Below are 17,440 nucleotides of genomic sequence, written 5' to 3'. Positions count from 1 at the left end.
AGTGAGGCGAAACTCCTTAGCTGTTGCTGAGGAGCCACCCCTGCTTCTCTCCCATACAATTCACAATCTGTCATCTTGACTCTCTGCCTCTTTTTCTCCAGAAAATTTTCCTGGTGCAGTATTGACTGTCTGCACCCAAGGCCAGCTCTTCACAAGACCGACTCACGTTGGTTTCTTGTTTGCCTGCACTGAACATTATATTTTGGCTTTTTCCCTTATATTGTGGCCTTCTTCTGCTTCAAAGCCACAGATTTAAGAAACACATAATGTGAGTGTTAGAGGTCCATCTTTGACCCCAATTAAATCTGTCTTCATTGTCTTGAAAGTTGGCATTAGGTGAGCCCCCAAAATAACCTGTTTCTTGATTGACAACCCCTACTCTGAAAAACATTTAGCTTGGACGGTACATGACTTCAAGAATATTTCAAGCGAAGATCATGATGAAGAGTAACCTGCTCGGGCGACTGTTCAACGATATTGATGGTCTGGGAAGAGTGTGATGGAGGCATTTTGTTAATTGCTGTAAACATCCAGCCACATCCCCACCCAACCTTCTAATTCCAATTGTTGTTTTTTCTTATTTTCTTATGTATTCCCCTTGTTCAATACCTGAGAGGGGTCACCTATCCTTCGGTCCTTGGAGGCCTATTTAGAAGGGCATTTTCTACCTATAACTACTAATGGCCTGATTTAGAGTTTGGTGGACCAGGTTAATTGAATATAATCACCTGTAGTATGGCGGACGGGGTATTCCGCCACATCTGTGATGGAGAAACCCATCCGCCAAACTCAGAAAATGCCCTAAGTCACCATGTAAACACATGGTCAGATGCACAGTCAAGAAATCAAAATAAAGCAAGTGTCATTGCATCTTAGATTAAAAGTAAAGGATTATCAGTGAGAAGGTAACCTCAATTCAGAAGGGCAAAAAGTTACTTAAAGATGTCTATTGGTTGTGGAGAGCCTTGTTATCCTCCTATTAGCAAGCCAACATAACCTAAGAGAATCCTAGCATATAGTTATTAAATACCTTTAATTACAGGACAATATCCAAGCCTACATCCAAACAGGGCAGTATCCAAACCTATCCCTGGGAAGCTAGTTATTGGCAGTGGGGTGGGCTGTTCACCCCTTCACCCCCCCACCCCCCGCCCCCTCCCACCATATGTGACAGTTCAGCAGTGCTGTCTCTCTCCTGGTCAAAGGAGTAGTATTAAAAGGCTGTCGTAGTTGCTTTTAAAAGTAGTAGGCAAAAAGTTCTGCTTCGCTTTTCCCTGATCCTGTCTTGATACAGATGCATCCACTGAAAATAAAACCAGGACTGCATAATAAAATGTATAGGAAAGAAAAGTTAGGTACGTTGGGCATGAAGAGTAATTGAGGAGTACCGTAAGAACCATACCTGGCCCTAGAGTTTTATTATCTGTACACGCTATCATAATAGGGAAGTTATAACCACTCACCAGAAGTTACACTTCTACATGATGTGAGGAGGCTCTTAAATGACTTGCTGTTCTTGCACTCCTACCTTACTTATTAAGCAGAGCGAATGGCACTTTAGTCACCTCAGCTCCGTAGTTTGTGAAATGAGCAGTGGTTCAGTTACTGAGTTTGTCCAGAGTTTTCTCATCGATCAAGGCTAGGTTTCCTACAGTCATCTTTCAGTGTGACCAGTTTCTTTACTCAGCTGTCACTACATGCTGTGAGTGAAACCGGACCTTGATCCCTGTCCCATGACCCTCTGGTTTCATTGGGTAGACTTCAACATGGTCATTCTCTTAAAATAGATGGATCACTGCAGTTGATCATCCTGCGACGTGATCCAACTTGTTTAAGAAGACAGACAGATGAAGAGCACGACAAATGCCATACTGCACCTTGGTGGAATTGTACACATTAGCAGACTGTCTACATTACACATCACTGGATAATAATATTTAGCAATGCAGTACATGGTGTCTGAGATAACTGTGCTGACACTGACATCAGGCTTGGCAAACCTACATAAAGCAAGCGAGAGTGTTGATAGGAATGTGAATGGGCCAGAGGATTATGCTTTTGTGAGAGGTGGATCATGTCTGGCGTAATCAACTAACAAGGAGCAGACCTGCTCCTCCAAGACAAAAGTATCAGTTGTAGCTCCTCCAACATTGTCTTTTAAACCTCCTTCCCCTGAAATACTCAAAAACGCAGCTCATTCTCCTCAGACCAAGCCAGCTAACTTCCTTTTAGATATTACCAGCAATTCCCACTTTTAGTGGCAATAATATTCGTTTTTATTATTTATTTAAAGCATAGAAGTTATGCTTCATGTGATTTAAGCATGAAATCTCATGTGAACACTCCCATGGAAGGTGGCATTTTTGCCCTCAACAGTGCAGAAATATTCTTCTTCGTTTCCCTTTCCCGGAGTACTTTGTTCCCTTGGAGAGATTCGAACTGAACAAGTGTGTGTGCTACAGCCAGAGGTGAACTTATACTTTTCAGATTCTGCACCACTTCTACCACCTTTCCAAGAGGTTTGGAATGTCTTTTCCAGGTGACAAAAGGATTTAGTTTGGCGAGCTGAAATTAAAGAAAATCCTGGATAGTGAACGAAATTATGACGCATTACTTTCAAAAGCTAAGCTATAAATGAGTAGTTGCTCTACCTAATGGTTACTTTAAACTGGAGCGGCCATTTAAAAATTGCAACCTAAAAATGATTTTAGATTACATGGTAGTTTCTGTTTTCTGAAGTAAAAACATGTTTAGCCTTTAAAAGTGCAACACTGCCTTCTCTGCCTAATGAGTTACAGAGTAGCCGAACTTTTATTTTCCTTTGCTAAGGCATTTTGTAACATGACAGTACCCTAACGTCTTGTTCCACAGTGTTGGCAGACAGACTCCAAGACCATCACATTTTGGGGTTGCCGAAGATGGGTCTAGCCTCTATTTTGCATTTCAGAACCATCTTGCCTTTCTATCGGGTTTGAGGGCTTAATCCTGTGAACAGTGAATGGAGAAACTAACAGGCTTGTGGCAATGCGCTTGTAGGCCTGGAGCAACTCCTATTTCTGGGTACGTTAGTGACTCAAATTGAAATTGATTCTTGCTCATGCCATGCATCTGTTTTTCCTCCCACTACAGGAATATATATTCTACTTGGAGCCAGATCGGCTGGAATCTGGCAAAGGAAAATGCTCTTATGACCCTAAACTGGACAGTGTGTCAGCTCTCATCCGTAAGTGTTAACACCATAACCTTTTTTTCAGATTTTCCGATTCTGGCCATGTACTTGGCCTAATGTCCTGAATGAGCATGGAGAAGATCTTTAAAGACTGTGATCAAGCCTATATCATAGTTCAGATGACATTCATTCTAGAGACCTCCTTTGTCTCGATAACCCCATTCAGGAAATGTTAAATGTTTTTCTGCTTCATCCCAATCAAGAGAAATTGTGGGGCAAACACTAGATTTCATTCCCCATGCAGTTTTCAGTGGACCTCATTTATTTCATAAATTGTCACAAGCTCGTCATGTAACTTAAACGCAAGCAGTCTAAGTCATGCACATGTGCATTTATGGTGTGTTTTCTTAAGCGATGGTTGTGTTGGGGGATTTGTGTTTGAGGGCCGCTTTAGCTAGAGCTTTGGATCTGTGATTTGAGTGTTTCTTACCTTGCTGGGTGCATTAGCGGAATAAAGTGGGTATTTTCCCCTATTTTTTTTCGTACTTATACTGGACTAGAGGATTTCTTTTTGGACTGCTTCAACAAGGATTTAAGTTCTCATTTCACTGTTTCGGAGTATTCCAGCTACACGAATACAGCCAGTAATGGATGTCTCACAATGATGAGAATTTTCAGCGTCCTTTGGATTTATTCTCTACATTTCAGAACTTGGGGAAGATGTGAATGTGGAAACTTTTAACTAAAGTGTATTTTGACTCAATGGGTCTTTTAAATTGCTGTGGTACGTGCCCTTCTTCTGTCCTAATGTCTCTTGTATGCAAAAATCAGTATGGTGAGGGCTCTCTAAGCCACAGCACATCATCAACAGGGAGATATTTGTTGGGTTGAATGATGGAGGCCAGGCTAAGTCCAGTCCACTCAAACACGCACAAGCATCATGTATATACTCCTTGTTACTACCTAGTAATAAATCAAATGAATGAGCATTTCAGAATGCTCCTTAAAAGACTTGTGGTTTCAGTCCACCAATGTTATCATATTCTAGTACACTGTGCACGGTTCTAGGGAAGTCTTGTAAAGAGAGAGGATCCTGATGGGTTTAGGAGTCGTTATATACTGGATATAGGTGTTGCCTGTGTGCCATAGTACTGGATGATGGTATAGAAAATATTCCAAATATGGGAATTTTGCAGGCAACCAGTAAAAGCAAGTAAACAGTTTTATTCCTGTGCAAAACAATCATTGGTTAGGGTTTGATCCACCATAAAAGAACATTTAAATACCCAAATCAGGATAAAGCTTCAGAATACGCCTTGCAGAGATTTGGTCTCTAGGGTTTGATTCTCCAAGTCTACTATAGTGTCATTTTATATTAAAAAACTAGCTTTGTTATGAACTTTGCCTCATTTCATAATAGAAAAATTTAAAGTTTTACTTTGCTTCCTAGTTGTAGCAAAATGTTACCGTTTTGTGAGCTTTACAAAATGCTTTGGCAGCGCATGCTTTGTGACACCTTCAATAATTTGTCCCTTCCTTAGGGCAGAGCATATTAATTTACATATTTTGTGCATTGCAATGAACTGTTAATACACACTTTCTGGTGAGCTGTGCCATTAGAATATACTGGCTTAAAGTTTTCTTTTAGGGATCCTCATCAGTAAGCAATATAAAAGCGCCTGATGGAACTATAATGAATTCCAGGCATGGTACTCCCGAATTCTGTGTAGTCCATGGAAAATACATATTGGCAAGGCATTTCTAAATTTCACTAAATATTCTTTCACAGACCTCCAACTTTTTCTCCCATTATTTGTTTGTTTACAACTTTGTAAACGTTTTCAAGTTTACAAAGACTGCACACATGAGAAACCAATACCCATGAAGTTGAGGGGGAAAAAAACATTTGCAACTTCACCTACCTGTACAGATTTTTTTTTTTCTTCTTTTTTTACTCATAGTCACAAGATCGTTTCCAGGCATAGATCCCCAAAAGATTTTGTTTGACTTGACGGTTGACAATGGAATGTTTTTATTGTTTGCTTCCCAACAGAAACTTTGGTATGTTTGTTTCATATTGGGTTGTTTTTAATGTGTTGCTTTAGTAGATACTTCAATATACTGCTTTACCAGAGTTTTTTTTTATTAGATTCACATAACTGCTTTGCTCATAGACTGATGTCAAACACCTTAATCTAATTTAACAGTTTTATTAAATACGATTTCACTGAAAGTGTAGAACTTTTTTTTTTTTTAAACCATGTACAACATCTTCAAAGCATCATCTAGAAAGGCTTGTTGTACAAATGTTAATTTTTATTACCTCGCTCCCCAAAGTTGGTGGCTTATAAAGATTCAATGTATGTGATGGATTTTTTTTTTTTCACTAATAGTTTGTTTCTATTTAACAAAATGATTAAACGTTAATTATCAGTGGTCATCTACATTTTATGTGGCTTCATTTTTAATTTAGTAAAGATCAAGACTTTAACCACTTGAGTTTTTTTATATATATATATATATAGATATAGATATATATAGATAGATATATTTATACACACACATACATAATAAATACCAGTACGACTTTGAGTATACCTATGCCATGAGCATAGTTTACAGATGTCACAATAAGTATCCCTCTATCAATTGGAAAAAGAGTCTGATACAGGAGCGTACAGTGCCGCTAGCTGTCAATGGGTTAAAATTGCAGAAAGCTACTTAGTTTTGTAAATATTTACCTAATTAGTTTTGAATTTTGGATTGCATAGTATTTTCTTTTTTTCTTTTAAACCTTTCAGTATCTTTGAATAGATGTGGGTTACAGTTTGAAAATGTAGTTATTTTAATTACAGACATTATTTTAGCTCTGTAGAAATTTGTATTTAAATTTTACAAAAGCTTTCATTTAAGTATCATAAATGGTTTTTTTTGGTTGCAACATGTATGTATTCATTTAAAACTTTTCTAAGGGCTTTGCTTTGGCTGTGTTTTTTTTTTTATTTAAAGTTTGCAAAGCGCACACACATTGGGTTTGTGAAGGGTTTGCTTTGTAGTAAAATTAATTTGTATTTTTAGTTTGCTTTTTAGTTTTGCAAGTTTGTTTTAGGTTTATGAGAGTTTCGGTTTTAGAATAGTTTTCAATTTAGCTTGAAAGCTGTTCCTTTATAGTTTTGCACTGTTTTCCTTTTTAAAATTTTACATGTTGTACCCCACAGGGTTCCTCTATTCATACTGGCAGTAGTCTTGCAGTGATTTTTATCAATGTTTGTTCTTAAGCTAGTCAAATGTAGCTTTAAATTTTACTTTGTGTTAATTTTTTGTTTTCTGGTTGGTTGTAGTCAAATATCTTGGTTTTCCAAATGTTTATCTTTTTGCTTTTCAAAGATTTCACTTCGGTGTCAAAAAGTAAAATTTTAGACTTTTGAAATATTTGTTTTTTAGTCTTCAACATATTTTTGCTGGTATTCCATACATTGTGCCTGTATTCTTATTTGGATTTGTAAACCTAACTCCTTTAATCTCACTACTGTTGTCCTAATTTGTGAATTTCAGAACTATGGTTCCCAGGTATTTTGATTGTGTATTTAGAAATATGCTGCTTTATAATTTAGCAAATGAATAGTGTTTTACTTTTGAAATTGTATTTCAGTTCCCCCAATTATTTTATTGTTTTACAAGGTTTTGCTGTTTTTGTTATTGTTTTTTAAATAATTATCTTTTTGTTTTGCCAGAGATATTGTGTGTAAAGCTTGTTTTTTTCCGAGTTGTACAATTCTTGCTTAGGACTTTTCCATAAATGTAGTTTTTTGATGCATAACCGTTTAAAATTTAGATTTAAGTGTTGACTTTAGAAGTATGTTCTGACAATATTAACACCAATTTTTAGGCACTGTGCAGGGACTTACCAAAGTTAATCATAAACGTACGGTCTTGTCTTTGATTAAAATAAATATATATATATATATATATATATATATATATATATATATATATATATATGTGTATATATATATATATGTATATGTTAAGCTTTCCAGAATAATGGAGTTAATAATCTGATACAGATCGGGTATGTGGTGCACTAGCAATCTGAAATGAAGTCATTGATATGCTCAACTGCTTCAGATTTTAGGCCTTTACTGGAACTATTTTCAGTTATATATACCATAGGTTTTGTTTAGCAGGATATTATTTTGTTTAAAGAAGTCACAGTGAGCTTCAAAGTACTTTCCACTTATGAATGAAGACTTCTGAATGAGGAAATGTGCCTCCAAAAGTCTTTAAATTGTATAACTGCAGCATTATTTTGAATAGGGCTCTTCTAACATCCCTGGCTTGTTTTCTCTGTTTAAAAAAAGGGATTTTTTTTCTGGAACAAGTTTTCTTAAAATTTAGGATGGACATAACAATTTGTCTGCTTCAGTCTACAAAAAACGTTCTCACATTTAAAACAAAAAAATAGATAAGTCTCCTTATGGTCACAGTGGTCAAATTTAAAATGAATAGCTTCCCACTTCTCGTTTCCTCTGAAAACTCTGCACCCGGGCTGTGGAAGATACAACTGGTCACCAAAAAAATAAAATAGGCAGAACCAACTGATTCAACCTTCCATTTGAAGTGTTTCCTTTCCCATGAACATTCCCAGCATAGCAATCCCTGATTTAGTTTCATCTGAACAGTTGTATAATCTAGAGTGTTACCCACCATAGTCCACCTCTTCAGTTCAGCTTAATTGCAGAAAAAACACCAGGAGCAAAGGAATAGATTAATGGCAGGTCTTTCATCCCTCTCCTACTACCATTCTGCACAGCACTGCACAGGAGTATGCACAGCTCCTGTAGGATAAGCTTAACTTGAAGTAGCCTATACCACCGTTGATGCTTCTGTAGCATTTTTCTTCAATAAATTAAATGAGCATGAAATGTGTTCACTTAGCAGAGCAAGAGGGCAGCCGGTTGTGCTCATACTTCAGGGCTGCTTCACAAGACCGTATTACACACGGATTAGCCCGGTGTTGAAAGAAGGGTCCTTTCAGCGCCAGTTGAGATGCCATGTGCTAATCTGGGGCACTGGCGGTGCTTCCCGCACACTCTCCAGTGCCAGCATTGCATTCCAGTGCACCATCCATCAAGGGAAGGTTACTTAGCAGGGACTTTATAGTTCCAGCTGGGCTGATATTAAAAAAAAGTTTATCTTTTTGAAAGGGAGTTTACTGCTTCTAGCACAAGCAGGTTGAGCCTTCGGGTACCTGTGTTAGTACAGTATTTGTGCCTGAATAAGGCATGCAAAACATTTTGATTTCATGATATTGGTAAAAAAATGTTATAATATTGCATTTTTGGTGATATATTCCATCTGATATTTAGCTCTATGAAACCATTGTCTTTAGCAGCAACGCCATGCAAATTTGCAATGTGTGAACCACTCCACATGTGTACTGCAATTTTACAACCATGTTGCAGATTTTGCAACTCTGTGTAGATCAGTAAATTTACCTCATTCTTTCTTCTTACCCATTTTTTTTTGTGATAGCTTAGCTTTTCCATTACGGACTGGTAGTAATAGGTAGGATAGTAAGCCTGCTGCTACCATATTCTCACAGCCCTGCTAAAGATCCTCAACTCTGACCTTCGGCACCTGTTGCTTATCTAGTACTGGGCCTCTTCCGGTTGTCATGCCCTTGAGTGAGTGCTAACTTTCAGCTCGCCAGCATGTGACAAGTAGGGCAAACATATACATCCCTGCTGGTCCATCTTGCCTTTGACCTCGCACTTGACCTGTTGTAAAAGTGGGTCACTTGCAGCTCTGCCAAACCACCTCCTTAATTTCCTCTAGCAGCATTTCCCGCCTTGGAAACAGTTAGATTTGTGTCTCCTAAATGCTGGATATGCTGTCTGAAGCAGGACACTGGTTATCAAATGGGCTGGTTAAAGACGGGGAATTGTGTGCCGGCGTTACTTTCCTCAGTGCTATCCTTCGTGTATGTAAAACATGAATACAAATTTAATGAGATCTACCTAAAATGATTCTACTACCTTGTTTAAACCTAGGGATGTATCTTGCAATAGAGCTGCTCCTTTCATCTGTAAACTCTGGTGTAGCGGTAACAAAAATCCCTTGTTACGTGGTAGTTTCTGAAGGAAGGGCTCCACACAGCACAGTGCTAATGGGGCAGGAGGAGGAGCGGAGAGCAAGTGGTGGCCAGGGTTTAGCTAAAGTTTCCAAGTGGCGAAACCCAAGAATGGGAAATTGTAAACAATGGCACTCTATACCCAGATCAGAGCTTTCAATGGAGAAGCTGAGATTGTGAGGCTCACGGACTTTAAAACAGCTGCAGCTGTCTCCTGTAACGCCTTTAACTCCATCCCACCACCCTGCAAAGAGCACTCACTTAGCACTAATCCAGGCAAAGCCGGGGTAGGCGCAGGACATCTCTGGTACCTTCCGTAGGGGTAAGCGTGTCACTTTACATGATGTGACACCAGACAGTTTAATTAACAAGAAGCAGCTGCACTGTGCAGGCAAAGATTTCACCAGGTTTTACATTTGGTGTTTTAACACAAAGACCACATACAACTCTGTCAATACATCTCCCTCCCAAGTAGAAGTACCTTGTGCTGTTTTCTTCCTGAAATCTATCACTGCTCTGTCAACAACCATGGTCTTGAGATGAAGCAGCATCCTCTTATTTCAGTATTGAACCTGCACACAGCTTTGGCAATTATCCTCAATCAGGACATTCAAGCATTAAAATTAAAGTACGGGATTCAACACCAAGCTCTTCCAATGCACCCCAATGTCGTCTTTTCTATTTCATTTTTCAGGACCAGAACCGACACACAAAACTTGACCATTGAACCTAAGTGGTGGTGTGCAGTACCTCACAATTATTACTACGTGTACATCGGGGATTTTGCCTGTAGGTCGGCAGTGCATCACCATCATAATGTGGTTCAAAACTCATATGCATGAAATCCCAGGGGAATCAAATAGCCCTGTCAGTTCACCATGTTTCTGACCAGTGTAGCTCCTAGTCTGATTCTGGTATTTAGGCTTCAGAAAATAATTTATTTTGATTCCTTTTCTATTACTGGTTTTGGTCTGCCTTTGTGGTCTCCTAACTTCTACTGATCTCATCTACCCTCAGACGAGGAGCTGTACGCCGGGGTGTATATTGATTTCATGGGCACAGACGCCGCCATATTCCGCACAATGGGCAAGCAGACGGCCATGAGGACAGATCAGTACAACTCCCGCTGGTTAAATGGTAAGAGATGCATGGTTGGTGCCACTGCCGAGCACTGTATTCTCTTTCGTACAGTCTGTATATTGTTTTTTGGTCTGCAAATATTGAATGATCCGCTCAAAACATTTAACCAGAATGTGATTAAGCAGCAAGTGAAAAATTTTCTAAAGTACCTTTATCCCCTCTCTTCGCCTACAAGTCAAATGTAATTGTACTTTGGCAGTCGGAATCATTTACTGCCTATATATGTTGTAATTATTCATTCAATATGGATTATCTGGTAGATGTAGGTAGTGTAAAAGTTTTTGATCTCCAAGTTCAGCTCCTGCAGTTGTTTAGTGGGAAGCAGCAGTATATAGTTAGTTATAGAGGCCTTCAGCCAGCTGTCCTCACCCATTGGATTGTTCTGTCAGTCACATATATTCCACCCCCTAGCACATGGGGCATTTGTTTAGCCCATACAGACAGTGGCTAACTTCATGTGTGTAAATGGCATTTTTCTCTTCTACAAGGAGCACATCCGCAAGTAGAGTAGTTAGTTTTAGTGCCAGGAACTACCATGGCAATGTGTGTTTACTGAGACAAAATAAAAATATTTTTGCATTTTGCCATAATTATCTTTTTCAGTACTGGTTAGGGCCTGGCAGGTTCCTCACCAATAAAGGTTTACACAAATTTGACAGAAACTGACCATTCCAAAAAGTGTGCTGGCAATGCCAGATCTAATGGTTTTGTTAACCCTAATTTTGGTTTATTTTCAAGGTTGGGCTGTACTCACCAGGTTGTGAGGCAGGCCTGGTGGTGCCTCACAGGAGTACCTCCGCTCTTCTGCTCGTCTGAGCACGAAGGAGGCCTGTGACGCGGCAGCGAGCGCCGCTTGACCTTAACGGATAGGGCTTTATAAGGTGCGACGGCACATCACAAACATTGGACCCCCTTCACATAGCTGACTGCCGCCACCTCTTTCAACCAAGCGTAAATAAATATTAGATTTGCTCTTGAAATGGCGCCGACTGCAGGGAGCGGGTCTCGATGGCTGGCCAATGCGAGTGTTTAGTGGCTGGAACGGGGCCTGGTCCGTTCTCACTTCCAGAAGTGGCCAAGTGTAAGAAGACCCCGTCATCTCCGATAACTGATCTAGGTCACTTATCTCACCCCCCCCCCGTCTCCATCCCCATTCTAATCCCAAAACGGATGAGCAATGCGTGCAACAAGTGCATCACCGGTAGCGCGCCCAGCTGCGGGGACGTTCCAGTGACAGCTGAGCTAACGGAGTCCAGGGAGATCGGGTTTTAGCCGTGAAGAGGGCGTGAAATGTGTAACCTGAACAATCCTGTCAGCGTGGGGCAGGAGACACCCCCCCCGTTTCCTGGCCTCGCGCTGGCCTGCCCATGAATCCGCAGCCGGAATTCCACCGAGTCCCCTGCGGGTGGTCACATAAGAAACAATAAACGGGACAGTAGGGCTGCTAGTAAAACATTTTGCGTGTAATGTACTTCATGGCGCCTATGGGAAAATATGCATACTTTTTGAACAAACGTCTTTTCTTGACATTCAGCTGCAGGGTGTGGCGAAGTGGCCCTCTGACCTCTACCCATAGCTGCTTGGAAATTGGGGCTGTAGTTGTCTGGCATCCTTCTATTTATTTGAGTGTATTCAAGTTGTTAACAGAACGAGCCAGTGAAAACGGTGGCAAGCTTCTTTCAGCCTATGGTGGCTTGTTATTCATTCTAGAAGCTCTAAAGTGAGTGAGTACAAACTACATGTTAGCATTTGTACGACTTATGTGATGAAATTTCTAAGGGTAAGCAATCGAGTGTCTTTTTCTTCTCACTACAAGATTAACATTGTGTTTAGAGCTCTCGCAGTATACACATACCCAGAACACTTGTACAGAAATCCACTTTCTCAGCCAGAGCATCCCCTTACAATTAAATTATATTGACTAGTTAGTCTTCCTGATTGGAAAGTTGCAAGTAATAAGCCTTTGCTGTTACCCTGGTAGTTAGGTCTTCTTTTATCGACCTCCTGTGGATAATAGGTTAAGGCGGCCTCACTACTTCTCAGCAGGCTGCATTCATATAAAAATATTATTCTGTTTGGTAAGTGGCCAGAGGTGCAAAGGGTCAGATGTACTACGATAGGATTTGCAAAAAGTGGTTGCAATTTGTGCACCAACTTTTTGAGAATCCTGTATAATTTTGGGAACCATCCTATGTACTAAACGATTGTTTCACAAAATACTGAATCGCAGTTGGTTGCGAGTCTATCTGCCTCATGAATATTAAGGAGGTAGGTTGGAAATTGCTGCCCACAGCAATTCACTGCCATCACGGGGATGGTGGCCTACTGGGGTCAGCAGACCAACATATCTGTGATTGATTTAAAATAATGCAGTCTTTCTTTAATGCAGGCTGTTTTGCCTAAAGAATTTTGAATTGTAGACAGTGGCTCCTGAAACACTGCCTACTACTAAAAAGTGTATTTTGACCATTTACAAAGAGGAAGGGGCCATTTGGGAACCTCTTCCTATTTTCAAATGGGTTATCACTATCTTTCAGTACTCAGTAAAATGTTAATGTTTTGCAACTGGATTTCAGTTGCAAAACATTAATGTACACCATAAGGAATTGCTATTTGGAAGACGTCCCTTTCCACTAGCGATTCCTAAAAGTTTCTTAAACTCTTGGCGATTCAGTAATATGTAACCAAATCTCAAAGTCTTTGGTACATTCAAAAGCACATTTTCTTGTCACAAATCCTGCAATTTACCAACATTTTGTATTCACTTTTGCAGGGCTCACCTGCTTTGTAACTATTTTGGAGGTGCACGGGAGTGTACAAACTTCAGTCCTAGAATATCCTGTTACCTTTTAATCTCCATTATTTCACACACACACCCAACTCGCATGGGAGCTGTTCTTCCTAATTTAACGCGTTCTGATACCCATAGGGATCTGGCCTGCTCTATTTAAAAAAAAAAAAAAAAAAAAACACAAATAAATATCACTGGCTTTTATCAGAAGTAACTCCTTGAGATATTTGGTGATTTACAGTACCATTGACGAAACAGCTTATTTACCCTATAGCTCCATGTGATGAGTTGTAATTGCTGTAAACGTTTTTGTGGCACTCATTTTACTGTGTCATGCCTCAGATGTTTGGGTGAATAACTATATCGATGTTAGGGCCAGTGCCTTAAATAGAAATATAGAAGTGTAGGTACTCACTATTTCGAGCACCTGTTTGCTCCTGAGACGTGTTGGACTCTCCCATTAAATGTATTGTAGCAGGGTTGAGAAGTGCAGGTACTCCTCTTATCAAATCAAAGATGTGCAGGTACTCAGTACCGGCCAGTGCCTGCCCATTTAAAGCACTGGTAAGGGCTCCAGGGCATTAAAATGGAGCATATTCCGAAATGGGCTATTTAATTTGATAGTTTCTGCTCTCCTGGGATTACCTGAGGTCGTGGTTTATGTGCTCAGCGCGAAGACAGCTCTTCTAATGAGCCCTCCCCGGGGATCCTGTGGTGGCTTCAACAGGGCTAGGCGCCCTGCACCTGCTGCCGTCCCTGCTCGGGTGTTGATGGGTACCAGCTTCCCAGCTCTTGGTCTCTGTGTGCGCACGCGCGACGGCAGGTCAGAGGCTGACAATCTTTCCTGGGCCTCTCTTCCAGACCCGGCCTTTGTGCATGCCCAGCTCATCCCAGACAGCGCCGAGAAGAACGACGACAAGCTCTACTTCTTCTTCCGGGAGAAGTCTGCCGACGCCCCCCAGAGCCCCACCGTCTTCTCCCGCATCGGGAGGATTTGCTTGGTAGGTTTGCTTTTCGGGGCTCGATCTCAAACCATTTACGATTATTTTATACTTTTGTTTTGTCCCCTATCATCTTCTAACATGCAGTTGTCATAGCCTTTATCTGTACGCCAAGATGTGCATTCCTAGGTAGCACACCTGCATCGTTCCATACACTGCACCTGTCTGTCGCACCTACACTGATCCATACAGCACCTAACTAGACAGTGCACCTACACCGTTTCATACTGTTCCTTCCTAGGCAGTGCACCTACACCATTCCATAATGTGCCTTCCTAGACAGTGCACCTACACCATTCAATACTGTGCCTTCCTAGGCAGTGCACCCCCAAAATTCCAGACAGTGCCTTCCTTTACAGTGCAGCTACACCGTTCCATGCATTGTTTTCCTAGGCATTGCACCCACACAGTTCCATTCTGTGCCTTCCTAGGCAGTGCACCGACACTGTTCTGTACAGTACCTTCCTTGGCATTGCACTTACACCTTTCCATATAGTGCCTTCCTAGGTAGTGCACCCACACCGTTCCATAAATAGTGCCTCCCTAGGAGATGCACCCACACTGTTCTGTACCCTATCTTCCTAGGCAGTGCACCACACTATCCTGTACAGTCTCTTCCTAGACAGTGCACTCACACTGTTCTGTACAGTAACTTCCTAGGCAGTGCTCTAGCGCCAACACCATTCTGTACTTTACCTTCCTAGGCATTGCACCTACACTGTTCCATAAAGTGCCTTTTTGCACAGTGCACCCATACCGTTCTGTACAGTGCCTTCCAGGGCAGTGCACCCATGCCATTGCATACAGTCCCTTCATAGGATGGACACAAACACCATTCTGTACAATGCCTTCCTAGGCAGTGCACCCAAACCATACCATACAGTGCCTTCCTAGGCAGTGCACCTACACAGTTCCATACAAATCATTCCTAAGCAGTGCACAGAGACTGCTGCCAACAGTGCCTTCCGAGGCAGTGCACCCACACCGTTCCATACTGCATGTTTCTAGGCTCTGCCCCTACACCATTCTGTAAAGTGTGCTTCTTCCTAATCAGCTCATCTACACCCATCCATATAGTGCACTCTTAAGTAGCTCATCTGAAGCATTACACAGAATCGTTCTTAGGATTGCACTGACTCAATTCCATACAGCATGTTCCATATCACTGCACCTTTCGATGTAGCGCCTTATTGGGCAGTGTTCCAGTAGTGTTCTGTGCTGTGCTGCCATAGCCAGACCAGCCTCAGGGTCTCTTCTACACCTTTCTATACAGCTGTCAGCTCTACAAAGAAAGCCCCCTACGCCTTTGTCAATGCTCCCTCAGTGCTCGTTCACCAGCCTCTCCGCTATTCCACAGCCAGCAGTCCTACACCATTCAGTATATATTTACCACAGCCAGTGCACCACTCCCTACTCCTCTTTCAGTTTCAGTACGCTGCAACCTTAAGAATGACTCCTACACAGTCGTCTTTACCGTTTTCAATAGTCAGCCCTGCTCCGTGTTTCCAAGACCTCTTTCATACCCTTTACAGCAATTCCAATCCCTTCATCTCCACCATTCTTTGGAAATCCCCCCAAATTGGTACGGCTTCTCTGCCTTCCTTCTGCTGTATATCACCACCGCTCCATCACACTGAGGCCATACCCAGGGTCCCCTCAGCTCCACAACCCTGTGCTCGCACACCACATTTTACTTCCATGGCTCCACTGCTACACCATAACCCCACACTAGAACATTATATCCTTTCGTCTCGATCCTCTGTGTGCTCTCACATATTATTGCCACTGCTCCACCACTCTCAATTCTCCTACACGAAACCACACAGCCCCACCAATCCCTACCAACACTCCATGACTGTTTTATTTGGAAATCTCTAAATCTTCTCCATCAGCTCTACTGATTCTTTCCCCAAATCTCCATTACTTTTTGCTCCTATTTTATTCGTTCTAGTTCCCAGACAAACAATATTCGTACACCATTTCTGGCAGCAGATACAACATACCTAAAAGTCCACTAAACACGTACAGGTCCTCTGAAGGCACTCACCAAACCATTCCTTTGAGCAACCAATGTTCCCAGGTAATTTCCCACATCTTGCATGTTGCTACAGACATAGAATCTCTTCAACTGCCCCCAAAGCCCTTTCTCGCTCCCCGTTCCTTAGTCGATGCACTGCCATCAGCATCACTCTTTGAAGGTGGAACCTCTTACAGCAGGCGTTCTGTCTTACCTGCACCATCGATAGGAGCACTAAAAATGAATCTCTCAGGAGTCACTACCCTCACCCCCTCAGCTGGTACTGAAATTGATGGCTAATTCTCTGTTTTCCTCCCTCTTTTTAGAATGACGATGGGGGGCACTGTTGCCTTGTGAACAAGTGGAGCACTTTCCTGAAGGCCCGACTCATCTGCTCAGTGCCTGGTGCTGACAACATTGAAACGCACTTTGATGAGCTCCGTAAGTACAAATGAGCCTTGTACCTCCTCAAAACACCAATATTTAAGCTTTCATTCCCAGGCTTTGCGCATGTACCAGTGATAGATATCCTCATTTTGAAACTTCAGGTGGCATTCAGTTGAGAAGGTGTGCATTGCCTCCTGTGAACTCTTGTGCACTGTTGATATAAAAGAACATCATTTGAGAGTTCAGATTATGCCACGCTAACATTTAGTTTCGTAAACAAACATGGTATAGGACCAAACCAGATATATGTCGCTGGGATGAGTGTGATGGGATATAGGGATAGTATGGTGTATTAAGAAGCCTTTTGGCCTAGCTAAGCGTTTCCTAATGCTCTTAGCTACCACAATAATCTTGCACTTTCTTCCAGTGCTTAGTTTGTAAATAAAAAGGTGCCGGTGCCCAAAGAACTACTCTTAAACACTCGGCTGCTGCAATTAAATGTGTGAACACGGAGTACTGAGGCAGCGTAATCTTAAAGCCATCTTGGGCCTCTTCAATGCATATAAAGCCACTCCCTGCCCCTTCAGCTCACTCTAGCAGCTTTCTACTTTCTCCCATTTGTGACGCTTTTTCGTTTTTCTCTTCCTCCGTCATTCCCATATGTGTCTTTTGCTCGCATCAGATGCTTGAGGCAGAAGAATAAGCCCTGGTGCTCGGCACCGGAAACAACAAGCACAAATTAAGCACTGCTTTCTTCCCACTCATCGATATTGCCATCTGCATGTGCACAGTGGTGCACTTT

At 41.5% G+C, this 17,440-nt stretch overlaps 1 protein-coding gene across 3 annotated transcripts in view; it reads left to right on the top strand.

Annotated features, from left to right (window-relative positions):
• The window catches only part of SEMA3F (semaphorin 3F), a 274,062-nt gene that overhangs the window by 191,339 nt on the left and 65,283 nt on the right, over nucleotides 1-17,440 (top strand). For all 3 annotated transcript variants that reach the window (XM_069206827.1, XM_069206825.1, XM_069206826.1), the window contains 4 exons: nucleotides 3,130-3,223; nucleotides 10,320-10,439; nucleotides 14,095-14,234; nucleotides 16,578-16,692. In XM_069206827.1, coding sequence (XP_069062928.1) covers nucleotides 3,130-3,223; nucleotides 10,320-10,439; nucleotides 14,095-14,234; nucleotides 16,578-16,692 — 469 coding nt within the window. The remainder of the gene's footprint in view (nucleotides 1-3,129; nucleotides 3,224-10,319; nucleotides 10,440-14,094; nucleotides 14,235-16,577; nucleotides 16,693-17,440) is intronic.

The sequence above is a fragment of the Pleurodeles waltl genome, chromosome 9 (assembly GCF_031143425.1).
Source record: "Pleurodeles waltl isolate 20211129_DDA chromosome 9, aPleWal1.hap1.20221129, whole genome shotgun sequence".
NCBI lineage: Eukaryota > Metazoa > Chordata > Amphibia > Caudata > Salamandridae > Pleurodeles > Pleurodeles waltl.
The sequence above is the reverse complement of the archived record's forward strand: the minus strand, read 5'-3'. Positions and strand labels throughout refer to the sequence as shown.